The 19,143-nt window shown below is 36.1% G+C and overlaps 1 protein-coding gene across 2 annotated transcripts in view; it reads left to right on the forward strand.

The window, feature by feature from the left end:
• GLRA2 (glycine receptor alpha 2) overlaps positions 1-19,143 on the forward strand; it is a 149,979-nt gene that overhangs the window by 36,991 nt on the left and 93,845 nt on the right. For both annotated transcript variants that reach the window (XM_063304381.1, XM_063304382.1), the window contains exons 5-7: positions 12,071-12,153; positions 13,469-13,606; positions 15,490-15,704. In XM_063304381.1, coding sequence (XP_063160451.1) covers positions 12,071-12,153; positions 13,469-13,606; positions 15,490-15,704 — 436 coding nt within the window. The remainder of the gene's footprint in view (positions 1-12,070; positions 12,154-13,468; positions 13,607-15,489; positions 15,705-19,143) is intronic.

Raw genomic sequence — 19,143 nt, forward strand, 5'->3', positions numbered from 1 at the left:
GATAATGACATAATACCCTTATTGCATTACTTGTGAGGACAAAGACAATATTTTAAGGGTTTTTTTTTTTGAGTTTGCAGAGGGTTGGGTTCTTTTGCTCACACACTTGTCTAGGTGTATGAAACATATCATAGACTTAACAGGTCAGGTTTATTTTTGTTTCCCTCAAAAAAAAAATCAGCTGAAGTCACACCACCACTGTTTGATGGGTTAGGCTGAGTTCTAGTGGTACCATCTCAGGGGATTTGGAAACCATATGAAACAGTTTGGGTTGTCTGCAGCCCACAGTTGTGGATCACCAATTTTTCATGTACACATCCCAAAAACAAAATAAAAGGAAAATCTGTGAACTCCGGCTGTTTTATATTAAGCTAGTTGATTGGTAGAGAAGTCAGTAAAAAGCCATATTAGAGGACTGGTGATAAGTGTTTTTCCATCATCAAAATAAAGCAAGGATGAAAGGCTCATGGAATACCGTCCTGGTGCTTGCCACTCTTCTGCTTCAGAACAGGCAGAAACAAATCATAAGAAAAATACAAACAGAATTCAGGGAGAATAAAATATTCATGCCAATGCATATTGTACACAGTCGGTTATGATCCAGACTTTTTTATTCTTAACAGAAGATCCATTGAAAATAAGAGGACTTAATTTAGTCTTTCATTTAAATATGTATAATCTAAGAATTAAATTGAATTCCAAGCCAGTGCTTTCTGCACTGCAACTGACTTGTTTATTTGAGTAACAATCCTTCATCTCAGTTATATACTGTACAATTCAGTAATAAACACTGAAGGTCCTTTTCCTTAAACCACCATCACAACTAGTGATGAAGTTTTAAACCAAGATTAGTTCTCATCTTAGACTTATTTTAGTTTATTTCCTTTTTATTGACTGAATTTATGAAAGCCTGTAAACTTGTAAGAAGTATTGTTTTATAATTTTTTCTTAATATAATAAACTTTCATTAAGCCCTTAAGTCAATTCTGAATGTTTTAGTACGTTTTATTTTATTAACCTGATTAGCATTCTATCATTATGTAATTTCAGTTTACTTGTATTTTAATGTTTTTATTATCTTAAAGATTGTACTTATACCTTTAATAATAAATAAACAAACAAACAGAGTCAGGGGGAAGGATAAATGTGGTAAGGTTAAAACTGCAGTTGTGCCTATGCACATTGGGCAGAATTCAGTAGCATTTAATCATGACTTCTGCTCAAATTATGGAAGGCCAGTTTGGGTGAGTTGGAGGGTGGAGGCTTAGAAAAACCAAAAAGCTCTAGACTCTTGGCTTATTCAAATTTCAGCTAAAATATTTCACTCTGAAAATCCTAAAAGATAAGAAACCTTTACCTCTTGTACCTAGTCTCTCAGTAATTTTAGAACTGCTTCTAACAGACATAACTATTCAGGATTGTAAAAGGTGAAAGGTCCCCTGTGCAAGCACTGAGTCATGTCTGACCCTTCGGAGGGATGCCGCTTTCACAACGTTTTCTTGGCAGACTATAGAGGGGTGGTTTGCCATTGCCATCCTGAGTCGGCCTGAGCCAGCTACCCAAGAGAGAATCCAGCTTCCGCTGGGATCGAACTTGGGTTGTGGGGAGAGTTTTGCTTGCAATACTGCCACCTACCGCTCTGCGCCACATGAGGCTCATTCAGGATTCGCTTAGTATATTAATCCCAATTTGACAGTCCAACCACTGTTCAAGATAATGGCTTCACTCTGCCTGGAATGCTTTTTGAGTTATAAGTCTAGACTACAATCCAAATATTATTTATTTATTTATCATATTTCTTTACTGCCTATCTCGTATTGCAACGACTCTGGGTGGTTTACAAGTAAAATTAAAAATAAAATATTAAAATATCGTTAAAATGAATGCAGTATAAAATATACATACACATAAATATAAGAAATATAAAATATAAAGTATAAAGTATAAAGTCCAAGATGGTGTCATCATTGGCCCTGTTAAGGTGCCAACCACACCCATGCTTGACTGTCCCCCCTCCCACTCCAAGCAAGGTGGCACAACCAAATTTTAACCCCCTTTCGGAAGGCCAGGAGAATGGAGGCCTGCCTCGCCTCTGGGAGTAACTTATTCCAGAGGATGGGGGCCATGGCAAAGAAGGCCTTTTTCCTGGACCCTGCCAATTGACAATCTCTCACAGGCAGGGTCTGTAAAATGCCCTCTCTGCCTTACTGGGTGGGACGGGTTGATGTAATGGGGGAACAACCTGCCCTAAGCAGTCTATTTAGCTTTCAAGCCCAAGGTTAGCTAATTACAGTTATGGTATTTCTGTGTAGGGATTTTAGAAACCTAAATTATCTTCTAGCTAATCCCTATCAGAAGTCTCACTTTATTTTCACATTTTTCTTTTCATATAGTTATATACACATATAATTACTATATGTGTATATAACTATAATTTGCATTTTATTAAGTTCAGTAAGCTTTATCTTACAGCAAGCCCAGATCCAAAAATACAATTAACTGGCTTTCTGAATGGGAAAAGTTAATGAGGTGCAAACGCGTTTATTCAATGTGATATTCTTTCATCGAGATCTATCAGCAGCCCAGAGTGAATGGGCACCTGAATTCTCAACAACACAAGTAAATATGCTGTTACTTAACAGTGCTATTTTCACCTGTTTAATCTGAAGGAAAACAGAATGCTCCTGTTTGCTTGAGTGATACCAGACACATCTTACTAGAAGCAATCATGCAGTAGTGTGTTATTTGGAGTGCAGTTGGATAATTTTTCTGACATTTGTACATGCTGCAAAAATGATATTTTGGGCTGTCATATCAGATTTGTAAAATATAGATGCTTGAATGAAAGTTAATATGATAGAGTAAATATAAATAATAGTTTGTTTTGAATCCAAAGCATATCATCTCCCTGTTTTATTCTATTGACTATAAATGCCTCTTTCACAGATAATCAGTGTGAAGGAGGCATAATGGAATCTTTACCCATCAAATGTTTAAGAATTACTCAGTAAAAGCCGGTGGGATGGTATTTATCATCCTACTTCTTTTCAATGGATGCAAAACCATATAAAGTAACCTTATACATCTCTCAGAATTTCCAGGACATCTGGAGGATGGCCTTTGCAAATGGCCGACGTAGAGAAAGATTACACCAATTATGTCAGAGTCTTATCATGGTTCTCTTTTTTTCTTATTTTTTCCTTCTCTGCTTCCTTGGCATTTGAAGCTCTGAAAATCCTGGCAGGATAGAAACTTAGTTAGAAGGTTATGTACTTGTATGAAATTTGCAGTAGATTCAAGATAAGCAAAGAAAGTTTATCATCATGCCAGGCATAGCAAACTTTTGGCTTCACTCTTTAAAAAACATGATTTTGACAGGAAAAGGGAAGGCCATATAAACAGATAACAAAATTCTCCTCTATGCCAGAGTTTGGTATGAAAAGCTCTTGCCCAAAGAAGAAAGGCGCATTTAAAATTAAATTTGTTAAGCAGATAATACTGTACATCTCTGCCTCTGCTCTTCTCACCTTCTCTGTATGAGTTCTGCCCTCATTGCCAGCTTTTGCCTCACCAAGAGGCAATATCTGAAAAATGTTTTCATTTCCAAATGGTCACAGTCTCAGACCATTTGTTCAGCCTCCATGTCTGTGAGGAGGGGTTGTCACCTCCAGTTTAACTCATTTTGCTCCTTCTAGACCTGAGGGATGAGTACTGTGTCTTTTCTGCTGATCAAACAAACAATACTAGAATCAGGAATAATTTTTTTTCTGCTTCTTGCTTTCCTGAAACATCTGGAAGAACTAACTCCAGTGAGTCAGCAAGAATTATAATATATATAGTCAGGCTCTGGTAACTGAGTAACAATACTAAATTATAGTCAATCCTGATCCAGTCAATCAGGAACAATAATAACAACACACTACAATGAGCACCCTTAGAAGGTACAGGGATGGAACATTTATGGAAAATCTTTTTTCTCTACCAAGTGTGGAAGCTTCATGAGTTCTGATTATTATATCTATATCTTTTGGGAAAAATGGAACTAGAAGCTTGTACTTGTTTTTTTTAATTAAGAAAAATACAGATTCACTATCATATATTATTACCTTTTTATATGGACACAACTGAAAAAGCATAGTAAGATTCATTACAAATAACCATGTTGGTCAATAAGTAATTAAGATATGATTTACATAAAACTATGTAATAAAATCATATAATTCAACATTTAAAACATGAAAAAGAGAAAGATGGCAGAAGAATATCACACGCTGCAAAAAAGCCAATGTAAGTTTCTTTAGTAACCTACACATACTGGGTAATACATCATGCTATTACTTATTGTTTTGTTCTGTTTGCTTTTGGCTGAGCATGATGCAGTGATCTATCCATTATGGCTTAGTATTATGGATGAACAAGGCTATCTTGGTTAGTTCAACAAAACAATCCAAACTAATATTATTGAATTAGGGTAGTGGTTAGCAACCACTTCTCTCATTGAAAACAGCATCAACTTCTACATGATTCCTTACTTGTTTCTCAATGAGGAAGCTCTAGTTTCTTCATACTTACAAGTTTAATGTTACTCAGTTTCATAGAATTATGCCAATTATTTATTATTTACCATGTAATCAAATAGCAATGCCCTACCTTACTTCAATATTTTTTACAACTGAGAACAAAATTATCTAGTTGGAACCTTTCTTTGATCCAACAGGGCTCTTCTGTTTCCATTTAAGTATGTGATTTGAAGTAATGATTATAGACCCAACATTAGTTATGATGGCTGGTTCAAGAACAACACTAGTAGCCTCAAAGGCTTCCTCAGATCAGTATTGTTGAACATAGATAGCATGCTTTCTCTCTATTTTGATGCAAGAAACATTTCAAAATGGCAATATAGGTCTTCCTATAGAGTTAATATTTTTTTAAAAAACCATGACACCCTCCAAAAAAACTAGAAAGAATCAGACCTACCCATTTTGTTTCATTGTCTTCCCCTCTGTGGTCTTCAGGTTCACTCAAAATATCAACTACCAACCCCAACCACTGAAAAGTTTCTCACCTCTGAATTGCATAGAAGAAAAGTGAGGTTCCTCATAATATTTTCCTGATAGAATAAACCAAACTTGAAGATCTCACATAAAAGTAGCAACAGATTATTTCCAGAGAAACATGGTGCTGAAGCTTTAAACTTCAGCTGACACTGATCTATTTACAATGGCCAACATTACAAAGGACACTGTCTCTTTTAAACCCAACTGAAATAACTGCCCTTAAATAGTTTATATTTATTCTAGCGCATTTGACTAGTAGAGTCTTTGTAACTTTGGCCTGTACTGTTAACCTGAACATGGAATCCTCAGAATTCCAGATAACATTCCTATGGTTTGTAACAGTATGTGGATTTGTACTTTACTTTGTGTATGTGCATGCAGTGCACACACACTTCAGTCTGATTTTAACTTTATTCTATAATCCACTGTAGCATTTAAGAGGATTTTGATTTTCTGGGTAACAGTGCCTTATCCTGGGAGAGATTAGCAGTGAGAGCACAAAGGTTATCATCCAGACCAAAAGTCATTCTTTGCTATCCAAGGCCAGGAAGGTATCCCTCCTCCCCTTCATACAGATACATTGGTTGTGCCGGGATAACACTGATAGGTTGTTTGTGTGGTGTTTTTTTTTAAGAAAGACAAAGCATTGGATCTTGCACTCCCAATGGAACTTTTTTTAAAAAAGCACAGTGTAAGAAAAATGATTCAATTATCCTCAGGCAAAATTGTATGAAATTCTTGGCTATTTGAAATGACTTTTTAAAAATGTAAAGCTTTCCACTGAGGCTTGAAATAGCCTCCCAGAATAATGAAAGCAGACTTGAAGAATGTGAAAATATGGAGCATGCTAATTGATGGAGAAAGTCTCAATCGAATTAAAGCAAGGATGGGATGGGATGGGATGGGATGGGATGGGAAGGGAAGGGAAGGGAAGGGAAAGCAGGCCTTACAGACACATACACAGCTTATTATATATTTTATTACTTATATGAGGATATGGTTTACATCTGCATATGTGGATCCTGTAACCCTGAGAAATAAATTGCCTTTTTCTGATGAGAACCTAGAACTCTACTATGCTCCATAGCACTGTAGTTTTCACTGTTAGCTGCATCTTTGTGGAAATTCTCTCATGCTATAAAGCAGTGACACATTTTAGCAACTGAAAGTAACACTTTCCCTTCTAAATCCAAAATGCTTCTGCTTTAAATCCATCCTGGTCCTGTGGCATTGCTTCACCTAATAAAAATGAGGATGCCATATTTAATTAAAAATGGGAGAAATGTTGGCAGAGTCTCTGTATATTTTGCCTGTGGAGAGCAGTACTCTTGGCTGGAAAGATTTTAAAAAATTGGCAGTTTCTTATGGAAATCAGGACTAATAGGATTTTTGAAAATGTTTACTGGATGTAGGCCAAAGAACACATCTGTGTACATAAGTGTCGAACAGACAGTGGTTTCAGCTGGCATAAACCGGGGGTGACTTATGGCAATCTGTGAACTATGTGGAACGTTTCTTTTGGCAATGCAGTAACAGCATAATGACACAGTTCAAAAAATCAACGTTCCTGTGGGTCTGGTTTGTAAATGAATGTCATTAGACTAAGAAACAGAGGCATTTTTTTCTTTAGTCAGTGCGGGAGGGCAAGAACAGTTTTGCTGGATTCTATTCAGAGAGCCATTGTTTTCTTTTTTAAGAATACTATGTTGAGTCCTAACAAATTGAAATGGTTCATACTAGAGCTACAAAGTTGTTAATGGGTCATATCTTATGAGAACAGATAGAAAAGACTGATGTATTCACCTGTAAGGAAAAACTACGCTTTGGGTAGATAAAGAACAGTGCACAGATGTATGTTTCAGATAAAAGTGGTCTTAAGTCCCCTGGTAAACTAAGAAAGCATCATTCTGAATTCTCACATTATTAAAAAATTGCTGCCCTATTCCCTAACTATGATCTCCCCCTTATTAGGCTACAGAAACATTAATTGCTAAATGATGATTGCCAGCATTTGGCTTCAAGGTTGCTGCTAAGCTTTTAGTGTTTAAAGTGTGTTTCTGATAAGAAATACTTTTACCTAGAAATGAAATTCTCAGTCATTTAATATTTGTGAAAAAAACAAACTGCTGTTGATGGCAAAACATCAGAAAAAAGTGAAAGGAATTTGCAAGAAAAGCCCAAGGGTAGAGTTTGAGGAACTGTATTCTACTACTCTATAATACTAAGAACCTTGATTAAAGGTCCGAATGATCCCATTAGTGAATTGATACTTTGGGTCAGATCATTGTACTGGAAACAATGCGCATTTCACATGCCTTCCCTCTATTTATTCCCATAAGCTTGTAAATTTATTTGGATCTGTGGTAAAAAGGCAGTAAGCCCCATTTCTGCTATCCCAAATGTGCAGGTTTCCATTATTGCTATCACTTACATTGTGTGGTTTTTTCATCAGGGAGCTTAATTGTACATGAACACATATAATAGCTCCACCTGCCCAATGCAAAGGTTGTAGAGAAGAAAATGACCATGATTTGGGGGTAATAATAATGGTGTTACTTTGGGGTAGTGTGACCATGTAACTCTGCTGTCTCATTTGCCATGGATATCTTTTGGTTTTCTGGAGGACAGTCAAGGTACATGTGCTTCCACAGAGCTTTTGACTGTTGAAAAATGGTGTAGTTATTTTGACTCCAGGGTTTATTCTGGGGAAGGTGGGAGGGGCTCTTTTATAATGCTATAATTTTATATGGTTGCTGTAGAGCGGTGTTTCTCAACCTTGGCAACCTTAACATTTGTGGACTTCAACTCCCAGAATTCCCCACCCAGCATGCTGGGCCCTTAGGGTAGGAGGCTGGAACTGTCAGACCTTCTCACCTAAAAGCCCTCTGGGTCTTCACACTCTGGCCCTGTCTCGAGCCCAGGGTGTTCCTGCTGCTATCATCTGCCTTACAAATGAGCACCTCACTTGTCAACCTTTCCCCCAACCTCTGGTGTGTGAAAGAGATATTGCTGCCTTTCTAGCAAGTAAAACAATGATAATTAAAAAATGGCTATAGCATCACCTCCTGGCACTATATCATCAAGGTGTGTGACTGGAGATATCAGTCCTTCTTTCCCCCACTGCCTCTCTTCGAAAATAGGTTAATCTCACAAAAGATAAATGAAAAACATTTTTTAAAAAAAATCTTTGTGCCTTCAAGTCAGACTTGACTACTGGAGACTACTAGACCAGTCCCTGCAGTTTTCTTGGTAAGATGATCAGAAGTAGTTTGCCATTGTGTGCTTCCTAGTGCTGAGAGAGAATGACTGGCCTCAAATCATCCAGCTGACTTTGTGTAGCAAGCTGGCAAATCAGTTAAACTGAAAAATGCAAAAGACCACAAGATGGCATTGACCTCTTACAATTACCCCAGGCTCTGAATGTTAAAGATCTGAAAGAATTTTTCAGAGAAACATTACCATTTCAAGAGATTTATAAGAAAGTAACAATGAGCAACCTCAGATACGAATATAAGACTAAAGTATAATATTATATAAATATTATATAATAAATATTATATATGTATATGTATAATATGACTAATCACTAAACTTCTATAAAGGATATTGGATTTAAGCACACACAGACAACCAAATTAAAACATAGCTTCTGCCTAAACCATTTACCTATTTCTTAGAGACAATCTGAACCCCAAAGCAAAGCCCTTCATTCTTTCCCTTGGACTTCATACAGGCTCTGGGAATAATTCCAGCCATTTATTAGAGCTCTTGAAGAGATGGAGCATCCACTTCCTTTTCAGCTCAGGTACAGCAATTTCTTTCTCTGTTTCCCGGTGTTCTGTATGTGATTTCAGAAGAACAAAGCTTGGTCCTATCCAGGAGGTGGAAGGACTGGGGCATCTGCCTTTGATTTAAGTGGCAGAAGTCTTTCTTTCTCCAATGCTGTATCTGCTTGAGAATCAGAAATGTGTATTCTCGGTCTGGGAAGCCAGCTGTCATTCTTAGGAGTGTTGGCTAGCATCACACCAGTTGTAAACCACCAGGAGTCTTTACAAAATTGCTAAGTTAGAAACAACATAAATAAATCAAGAAATCAAGAAATGTAGTCATGTGAGTAAAAAGGTACTCCAGAATTTCTGTACTACTTATTATACTAATTTAATTATGAACCATCCCATTGCACAGGGAATAATGATACTTTACTCTGTATAATGTAAATGAAAGTAGGATTCTGTACATGGTAGTATTTTAAAAATCATGACTGAAATATATATATCATTCGAAAACCACACAGCTATAAATAGAAAAGCCAAGGAAATCTCATTTTAGGGGAGTGGTAGATTTTTGTTAGTTATTTCTGATGATTAGATGAGCTACCAATGTGATAGAAAGGTCATTTATATTGTATGTGCTATTTCTGCTGATTAACAAGATTATTAAGAAGGATAATCAAATACAGGAGAGCTTCTGGTACCACATCCTACAAATGTGACAAATTCAGATAAGCACAACTGCATCTTTCAAACAAATCAAGGTCTAACAAGCTAATTTAGTATAGGCTGGATGGTATACTTACAATGTGGATCCAGAGCTGGTTTGAATACAGTATTCAAAAAATGTTCAACAATGATTCTTTATCAAACTGGAGTGAGTCATCAGTGGGGAGAAACAGAATTTGGTCTTAGACCTAGTACTCTTTGTTATTTAAATTAATGTCTTGAAAAAGGAGATGGGGGAATTGTTTATTAGATTTAACAAAAGACACAAAAAGTAGATGGTATCATTAAGATTCTTTAGAAAATGAAAAACATTCAAAATGCCTGGATAAATTAGTGAAGGGGGCTGAAAATAACACCATGAAATTTAGTGAAGTGGGCTGAAAATAACATCATGAATTTAATAGAGACAAATGCAAAGTTCTTCACTTACAGAAAAAAATCACATGCATAGTTATAAGATGGAGAGTATACTGACCTGACCTGATCTATGCAGACAGGATCTAAGAATCCTCTTCTCCCAGCAGCTTCTGCCCATCCAATAAGATTTAGTTGGGAAGGTGAGTCTCATCTCCAAAGGACTGCCATCATCAGGGACCGTGGGGGCATGCCTTTTCTATAGCTCTCTCTGTCTCTTTCTCTTGGCCTAGTGCTCCATCTGAGGGCAGGTCAACACCATCCCTGTGGGCATTTAGGAAGTCTACGAAAAACTGGCTATTCCAAAAAGTCTTTGGGGGCTGATGGTATGACAGATCCCTTCCATGCATTAGAAGTTTTTTTGTTGCTGCTATGACTGTTTTCCTCGGTGTGTCAATGGCTAGGAAATTGATTGTTATTGGGTTAGAGGGAGTTGGTTATTTTTTTCTCTCTGTTAACTTCTTCAATTTGCTTTTGCATTATTTGTAAGCTGCTCAGAGCCTTTTAGGAATTGAGCCGCATATAAATTGCAGTAATCAAGACAATTTAAGTACCAAAGGGAGTAAGAAATATTATGCTGAATATGCATCAGCAGTGGGATGAGGCTTCTAAAAAGGCAAATGTAGTTTTAGGCTACCTGAATAGCAATTTCGTTTCCAAATTATGGGAAGTAGTAGTTGCATTTTATTCTGCATGAGTGAGACTCCACCTCAAATTCTGTGCATTCAGTTTTAAGAATTCTTAAAGGAGGGGGTTAATGGTGGAAGGATATTCTTAAAGGAGGGGGTTAATGGTGGAAGGATATTACAGCAAGAATTCTGGGCATTCCGTTTTAAGAAAGACTGAGAGAAATGGTAGTGGTCTAGAGAAGAATCAGAGGGCTAGAAAATAAGAGAGGAGACTAGAGGAACTGAGTATGTTAGCAGTGAGAAAACATTACCAGAAGGAATGTTACAGAAAAAGATAGAGACCCATTCTCTAATATCCCAGACTGCAGAACCCAGAATAACTGGTTTATGGCACAGAAAAACAGATTCTGGTTGAATGTTAGTATCAGCTTGTAAAGGTAACAGACTAGGAGTCAGTGATTAAGTGTGGTGGCTCCCTTCCCCCAGATGTGATTATATATTGGGGAACTATATACTGGGAAGGCTTTAATTGTACTTCTGCAATAAGTAGAGAGTTGGACTCCATGACCTAAATGGTTCCTGATATGGCGGTTCTATTCCAAGGAAGTGTGTTGAACTACAACTGAGACTGCATGACATTCTTGCAGTAACATCCTTCCCCCATTAACCCCTTCCTTGCATGAAGCTTTGCATCACTTGTATAAACAGACTTTGCAATGCTCTCATTCTATTTGCATTCATTGACTGCAGGTGGCCCTAGTTGCAATCATTTCTTGATCAGGCTCACTAAACTTCAGTACAGCTTCTTATAGCAAATATACATTTAAACATCTATTCATACATATTAAGGGAGGAGTTGCACTATGTATATGGTCTCTTGCTAAGTAAAACAAAATCTTAATTATGAAAATATAACAATTTTTTAAAAAATAATTACTTGTTTTGTGATAGACAACATAGTTCAACAGGCTTAAAGCGATCAGATTTAAAAAAGAAAAAGACATGCCTCTAGACCAGTGTTTCTCAACCTTGGCAAGTTTAAGATGGGTGGACTTCAACTCCCAGAATTCCCCAGCCACCTGGGGAATTCTGGGAATTGAAGTCCACCCATCTTAAACTTGCCAAGGTTGAGAAACACTGGTCTAGACTCTCTCATTGTGCATGTACAGATGTGTTTTTGTGTGTCTAAAAGAAAAAGAACACAGTGATTGTAGAACAACATGTTGAAACCATTCAAAGGATTAAATTCCATGCAAGTCAACACTAGGCTGCTACCTGCAAAAGAAAAACAACAACACATAAACAGTAGAAAATGCAGTATTTCATTTAACAGTAGGTGACAAAAGGCTCCAAAATGAATAGATTGTAATAGGCTTTAACCTTTTTCCTTCTAGGAGTGGTTTTTAAACATTCATGTTAGCTGTAACTCCATGCTTACTAAAGACATTTACATTTCTTTGCACTCCTTTAGGCTAACATTAACTTTATCCTGTCCCATGGACCTAAAGAATTTTCCCATGGATGTACAAACATGTACAATGCAACTAGAAAGCTGTAAGTCAGATACTACTCTTTTTTTTAAAAAAAATACACCAGTCATATTCTGACTCTTTGAGATGTCAGCATTTAATATCACTTCATAGAGTATAATACCGAGCTTCCGGCATATATAGAGTGTGTGACTGAAGAAAACAAATGGAGAAAGCAAACAAACAGTTGATACTGTGTCTCTACTACAACTGCTACTATTTTTTACTTTTCTCTTTTTGAAAAGGAAAAAGTAATTTCACTGGCTTTAATTTGTCCTTCTTTGTAATGGGACCTATTAACTGTCTTAAGACCAGGGGGATTTTGAGAATATAGAACTAAATGTTCTAATTCAGCCTCCTGTAACCTGGCAGAACCTGTGACTTTCCAAATCCCCTCTAGGCAGGTGGCTGGGGATTCTGGGATTTGCAGTCACAATATATCTGTAGAGAGCTGACTTGGGGAAGAGGGCCCTACTTCTTGACCTTAAGGAGTGGGCATGGCCTCCTTGGATGGGGTGAAGAAATAAATTCTGAGCTGTTTGTCAATACTTATCAGTAAACAAGCTATTTGCCTGCTTTCTCTACTTCTTTCTCTTTAGCGATAACATGCATGATTTTCATACTTTAAGGTCCCAAATTAAAATTCTCTTTGGGTAATTAAAATTTTTCAGTTGGAGGGCTATTTGCCATTTGCAATGCACACCTAAAGAATAAATACATGGAGTAAATAGTGACATTACCGAGGCAGGCTGTTGGTGTGTGCATCTTTGCATTCAACAGTGTCAATCCCTCACGTCCCCAAAGGCAAACAGCATGAACCAAATGGGATGTTAATGGTCAGGAGTGACAGATACAGAAGCAAATGTGGACCTGGATACTCCTGGGGTGCACAGATGCAATATCTGGTGCTGCTAGGTAAACACAACAGGATTGGAGACTTGATAGCATCTAATGCAGATTTTTCCAATATAGAACTGTCCAAATGTATTACTATAGACCTGCAAGTGCCTTAATTTGCAGCTGCCATGCTGCTGTAATCCATAAATTGTAGCCTCACCTTATCTGGAGGATAAAAATTGTAGAAAGTCCAATACACTTCACTTTAACATCATATTATTATAATTGTTATAGATATGTTTATGGTCAAATGTTCCCCAAGTTTAGACTAGATACCCATAATTCACTGGTGTCATGCCATTCCTTGTGATAACCATAATCTGAATGTATTGATCTATTACCAATGCTTTCTCTTTCAGAACTAAAATAGTTTTTCACTGCTGTTATTTGCCTCATGTAAAGACTGCGTTATTATCTAATCACAAATGATTTGTTTGTTCTAGTTGGCTATACAATGAATGACCTGATATTTGAATGGATGAGCGATGGTCCAGTACAAGTAGCAGAAGGCTTAACTCTGCCACAGTTTATTTTGAAAGAAGAGAAAGAGCTTGGTTATTGCACAAAACATTACAATACTGGTAAGCACTGTGTTACTCAACAATGATCTCCAAAATTCATAGGCAATATAGGAAGCTTATTGAAAAGGTTAAAGAATCCTGGCTATTAACATCATTAATTACATAGATCAATCAATAAAAATTGATTGGATTGCATTTCTAATAAAAAGAACTAATTTAAATAATGAGCCAATGTACCCATACCAGCAGTCAAGCTGCAAATTAGATACCGATTTATTTGCCAATGTTGCATAATACTTTGGCTATCCCACAAGCATGAAGGGTCTATTAACTCTTGAGGTCTTGATAAATTCCAAATACTGGGAATATAGCTAAGGAAGACAAACAGCAATCCCTCTTTAAAGTCATGCCAACAGTTCTAAGAATTTCTGACCAATATTTGAAAATGCTAGAATAGGGCCAAGCCATATTATTATATTCAATTTATTGTGTATCTACATTTATTGCATAGTTTTATATTGTATTGTTTTAATTCTGTTTTATTGTAAACCGGCCAGAGTCCCTCCTAGAGGGGAGATGGGCAGTTATAAATTTGATAAATAGACAGATAAACAAATAAATAAATAAATAGGAGTTGACATTGCAAATCCTGAGTTAAACTTCCAAGTACACATTATTTGTAATCAATCTTTATTCAATATATCTATCATGTCCAGTGTACCAGAAATAACATCAGCACAGCGTAGTGGTGAACTCAGTGGGCTGGCATTTGGGAAATGCCAGTTCTAGTATAGCCGCAGCTGCAGAAACTCAGTGCCCAAGACTGAGCTAGTTACTTTCTCCCAGCCCAGCCTACCCTACAGGATTGTTGTGGGGAAAAATAAAAGAAGGGAATAGTATTTGTGCCACCCTGAAGTCCTGGCTGAAAGGTAGGATATAAATCTAACAAATAATTTTTAGGATGAAGGAAAGGAGCTTCATAGCTTTGAAAATAATCCATCAAATCACAGAAATAATTACTTTCAATTTAATCTACTTCCTGCAATTTCTTATAAAAAATTACTGACTTTAAAACATCAATTCATTTTCAAGGCTTTAACAGATATGGAATTTCATAGGGAAAAATGCCCCCATTGAATAGGACATGATCCAGATGTGTCACTGGGATATATCCATCCAAAAAGAACCCTGAGGACATGTATTCTCTAGGAGATCCAAAATCAGAAGGAGTCTGGTAGCTCCTTTTCTGACTAAGAGATTCCATTAAAAGGCATAAGCTTTTGTGAGCTTACATCCTTATTAAAGACCTGGGCATAGTGGGGAGAAACCACTATCTAGTTGTACCCAGATAATTCTATTGCAATTTGCAAACTACCAAAGAGAAAATGTGATAGAGCCAGAGAATAATTTTTTAGGAATACCAATTTGTAAAGGCAGTTGAGCATTACAGGTTCATACCAAGACAGATTCCACTAGCTCCTGTTGCCAAAGTAATTTAGTTGTTCAGTTTTTTTAAAACAGCTTGTCCCTTTCATACATCAAGTCCCACTGTCAACAAATGCTGTCATCAACCTCTTTTGGGTCTGAACCTTCAAAAGCACAATTTTGTTTATTATTTCAAAAAATAGTATAAAGCTATATTAATTTTTAAAGCCCTCATTTTTTAAATATTAAAAAGAGTGCTCAACCAATTGTATCAGTTGTTATCACTGGAGTCATCTTTGTGTAAAGTGATATAAAAATCTCAAGTAACTAACATGGGGTTGATTCCTTCAGGGTAGAATATCAGTCATGTTGTATTATTACTGAAGGAATGATGACCGTCCAACTAAATATTATCCAACATTTCACAGTCCATGGGCCTGAGGCAGTTTATTTACACTCATAATATAACAGGATTAAAATGTACCAAAATGATTTATAAAAGCAATTTCATGTTCTAGGAAAATTTACATGCATTGAAGTAAAGTTTCATTTGGAGCGTCAGATGGGATATTATTTAATCCAGATGTACATTCCTAGTCTGCTGATCGTCATTTTGTCCTGGGTATCTTTCTGGATCAACATGGATGCTGCTCCAGCCAGAGTTGCTTTGGGCATAACTACAGTCTTGACAATGACCACTCAGAGTTCAGGTTCCAGAGCATCTCTTCCAAAAGTAAGTAGTATCTGCTCAATCAATCAATCAATCAATAAAATGCCCTATTTCGTGTGATTGTAAATTGGATCTCTTTTGTTTCATGTGTATATAAGCAAGTGAGTATATAAGATGGAAGGGTTTAGTTGGATTGTGGATGGCAATTTGGTACTCAACCTTTTTTCTAGGCTGAGGGCTGTACTCAGCTTTTGAATATCTGACTGGGTGGGGAAAAGACAAAAGAAGCAGGTTGGTCAGTACAAAAGTTATGTATGGTTTAATTTAGATTACATTAATTAGATATAGTTTATAGGATTGTCTTGCATGCATTTCTTAATTTTCTCCTTTATTACATCAAATGATATATTTGAAAAAGGTTTTGGGGTCTGTACCCAAGGTTTTAGGGGCTACATGGTTGGAGTCTCTATGACACTCAGTAGGAGATACTGTCTGCCCATTACGATACTAAGCTCCTTTAGCCTTTCACTAAAAGGTAGTAGTTTTAGCACACACATGTATGTGTATATGTATATATGTATGACATTTTACAGAACAGTTCAATAAAAGATGACCATATTTCATTGTAATCATCCAGATATTAACTTTATCTATAGGCAAATCATAAGTCACAGGAAACATCAAGTCTTCAACACACTAGTATAAATTTGTCTTTCCAATGTTGAAAAACTAATCTTTTGGCAATGTCAATTTCTATGTAATATGTATGTTGTTCAAAAGAAAGCATCATCCAAAGTCAAATTACCATATGTAATTAGTTCTCGCCAGAACATAATAACTTAGGACATTGCATGAACATGTGTTTTAATGAAGCTTTTTTGGGCTGCATCTCCAACAACATGATTTACTCATTCTTTTCTGAGTATCTCAATGGGATCCAATATGACTAAAATATTTTTTCTTATCTAAGACATAATATGAGATCTGGTAAGGTTTTTGGTATTAAGATAAAAATATTTTCCCATTCTTTAGACAAAATAAGGTTATTCAATTCTTTATTCCATTCTGGCTTTAAAATTTGGATATCAGATATATTTATTGATAATATTTATAAAAATTGATTGTGTATTTTTTGGTCTTACAGATTTTAATAATCCCTTTTCAGAGCTGTTAAGTAGGGTGTCATACAAGTTTAATAAAATTATTATTAGTAGTAGTAGTAGTAATAGTAGTTGTCATACAGGTTTCTGTGAGGCTAAAAATGTCACTGCTTCCAATAGATATGTTACTAATTGCTGTAATTGTAAATACTGCCAGTGGATGCCAATCGAAAAATGGATTTTATCTTTTAACATAGAAAATGGTAAAAACTCGTTGTAATCAACTAATTGATTTAATATAAAGATCCCAGAATTCATCCAGATCTTCCATAAAACCACTTTTTTCTATCAGTTTTGAGGTCTGAATTACTTTGTAGTGTCAATTTAGCATGAGAAAAAGGATCAAAATGGATTTTTCCAAAAATAATATACCACTGATTCGAGATATGAAACATATTTTAAACCCCAAGCAGTCTAATTACCTAAAGGTATTATATACAAATATTCCAAAAGGGCCCAGGAAGGAGAATCTGCCAAAGTTGTCCAGAATTTGTGACCAGTCAAAAGATATGCAGTATAAAATTTGGAAAACCAAACCCCTCATCTTTAACTGACCATTGCATATTTTTCAAACATATCTTTGGAACTGAAAAGCCTCATAGAAATGTATGAAACGATATACTGGGTTGCCTATATTGAGTACATATTAAGCTAACAGATCCCTGTTGATGGAGAGCTTTGCTTGAGCATCAGCTATTCTCCTACCTACTAATGGGGTAGCAGTATATATATCTCAATAATTGCTTTGCGCATGACACTTACATCCCTTTTCAAGGATCTATAGCTTATCTGAACTTGGGGACTGTGGGCATCTGGCAGTAAACTGCACAGAGTTTCATCATATTTCATTACCGTTATGACTTATCTTTCAGTATAATGTAATCTGTTTCAATTGAATATCTTGGAGAAACATTAAAAATAGCACAGATTTTGTTGATATTGCTCTTTGGGTTGTAAAATAAAATGCTGCTAAACAGACTGGTGATTTGTCATTGTTGGTTCAACTTACTGAGTTGCTTTACAAAAATCATGGATTTTCATGCAAACTATTCAGAGGAAAATCCTTCATGGTGAACTAAGAACTTTTCAGTGGATGTTTTCCTCACCAATGTGTGAATTAGTTTCATGTTCTGGTTTGTTTTTTTATAAATACAGTAAAATATCTTAAATTAGTACAGAGTAGTTCTTCAGCAGTTCTTTCCCTTCTCATGCAAGCTTTTCCTTTTAACAATAGATGCTAGCCCTAAAGTGCGGATTGTGTACATGCAAAAATTCTACCAACAGGTCTTTCTGTCAAATTTAGGTTATTGGCAGATTGAGACCAAAGTTTAAGTTAGCAGTGTGCTTATTATGCTTTAGTTGATCCAAAAATTTAATAGGAATTTTATATTGGTTTAATACTTCACCAGGTTCACTAGCAAGATGTAATGGTAAGCCATTGTTGTATACTGGTTAAGGTAGGCAGAGCTAAGATGGCGACGGAGCAGCAGCTTCTCTGCTGAGCTCCTTGTGGTATTTTATTTGTCCTATCCATTTTTTTTATAACTAGCCTACTGGTTAAGGTATTGGAGACTCAGGGTCAAGTCTACCCATAGCCATGGAAATTTACTGGGTGACTTCAGGCCAGTTCTCTCTCAGCCCAAGTGACTTCACAAAGTTGTTGTTGTGAGGAAAAATAAGAGGAGGGAGTGCTATATACATTATCTTTAACAACTGAGGAGGTGGCATATAAATCTAAACAGATAAATATTTATTTCCTTGCTTGTATGTAATTTTACTGTTTGAAAAGGAGTGGAAGATATTGGGTTTAAATCTAGATTAATGTCATACCTCAGTATTGTATGTTGTATGAGGACAGTGTGAAGCTGAAAAGAGATTTAGAAAAATCTGCAACTGCTGAAATTTCTTAAATCTACAATCAATTAATTTCAATCTAGTATTGTCTTTTAAAATCCAATCTATGTTGCACTAAATAAATCATGTCTCAATGCAATAACCACTCAGAGTCCCCCTTTGGGAGAGATGGGCAGTAATAGAAATCCAAAAATAAGTAAGTAAGTAAGTAAGTAAGTAAGTAAGTAAGTAATAACCAATGGTGCAAAATATGCACCATTCAATTTGCAGCAGCCTTGTTTCTTGTTGTAAGGGGTTCCTAAATTGGGCCTAAAGACGGAATACCTTTTTCAGATAACTGTTTGTTGTAGTCAATAATCCTAAAGTATATCAACTTTCCTCAGGATAGTGCTTCTAACCATAACACTAGAATTCCCAGCCAGTATGGATATTCATAAGGAACAGTTGGAAGGCTGAATTAGATACTGTACCTGGGTTTACCCAGAATT

The sequence above is a fragment of the Candoia aspera genome, chromosome 5, assembly GCF_035149785.1.
Source record: "Candoia aspera isolate rCanAsp1 chromosome 5, rCanAsp1.hap2, whole genome shotgun sequence".
NCBI lineage: Eukaryota > Metazoa > Chordata > Lepidosauria > Squamata > Boidae > Candoia > Candoia aspera.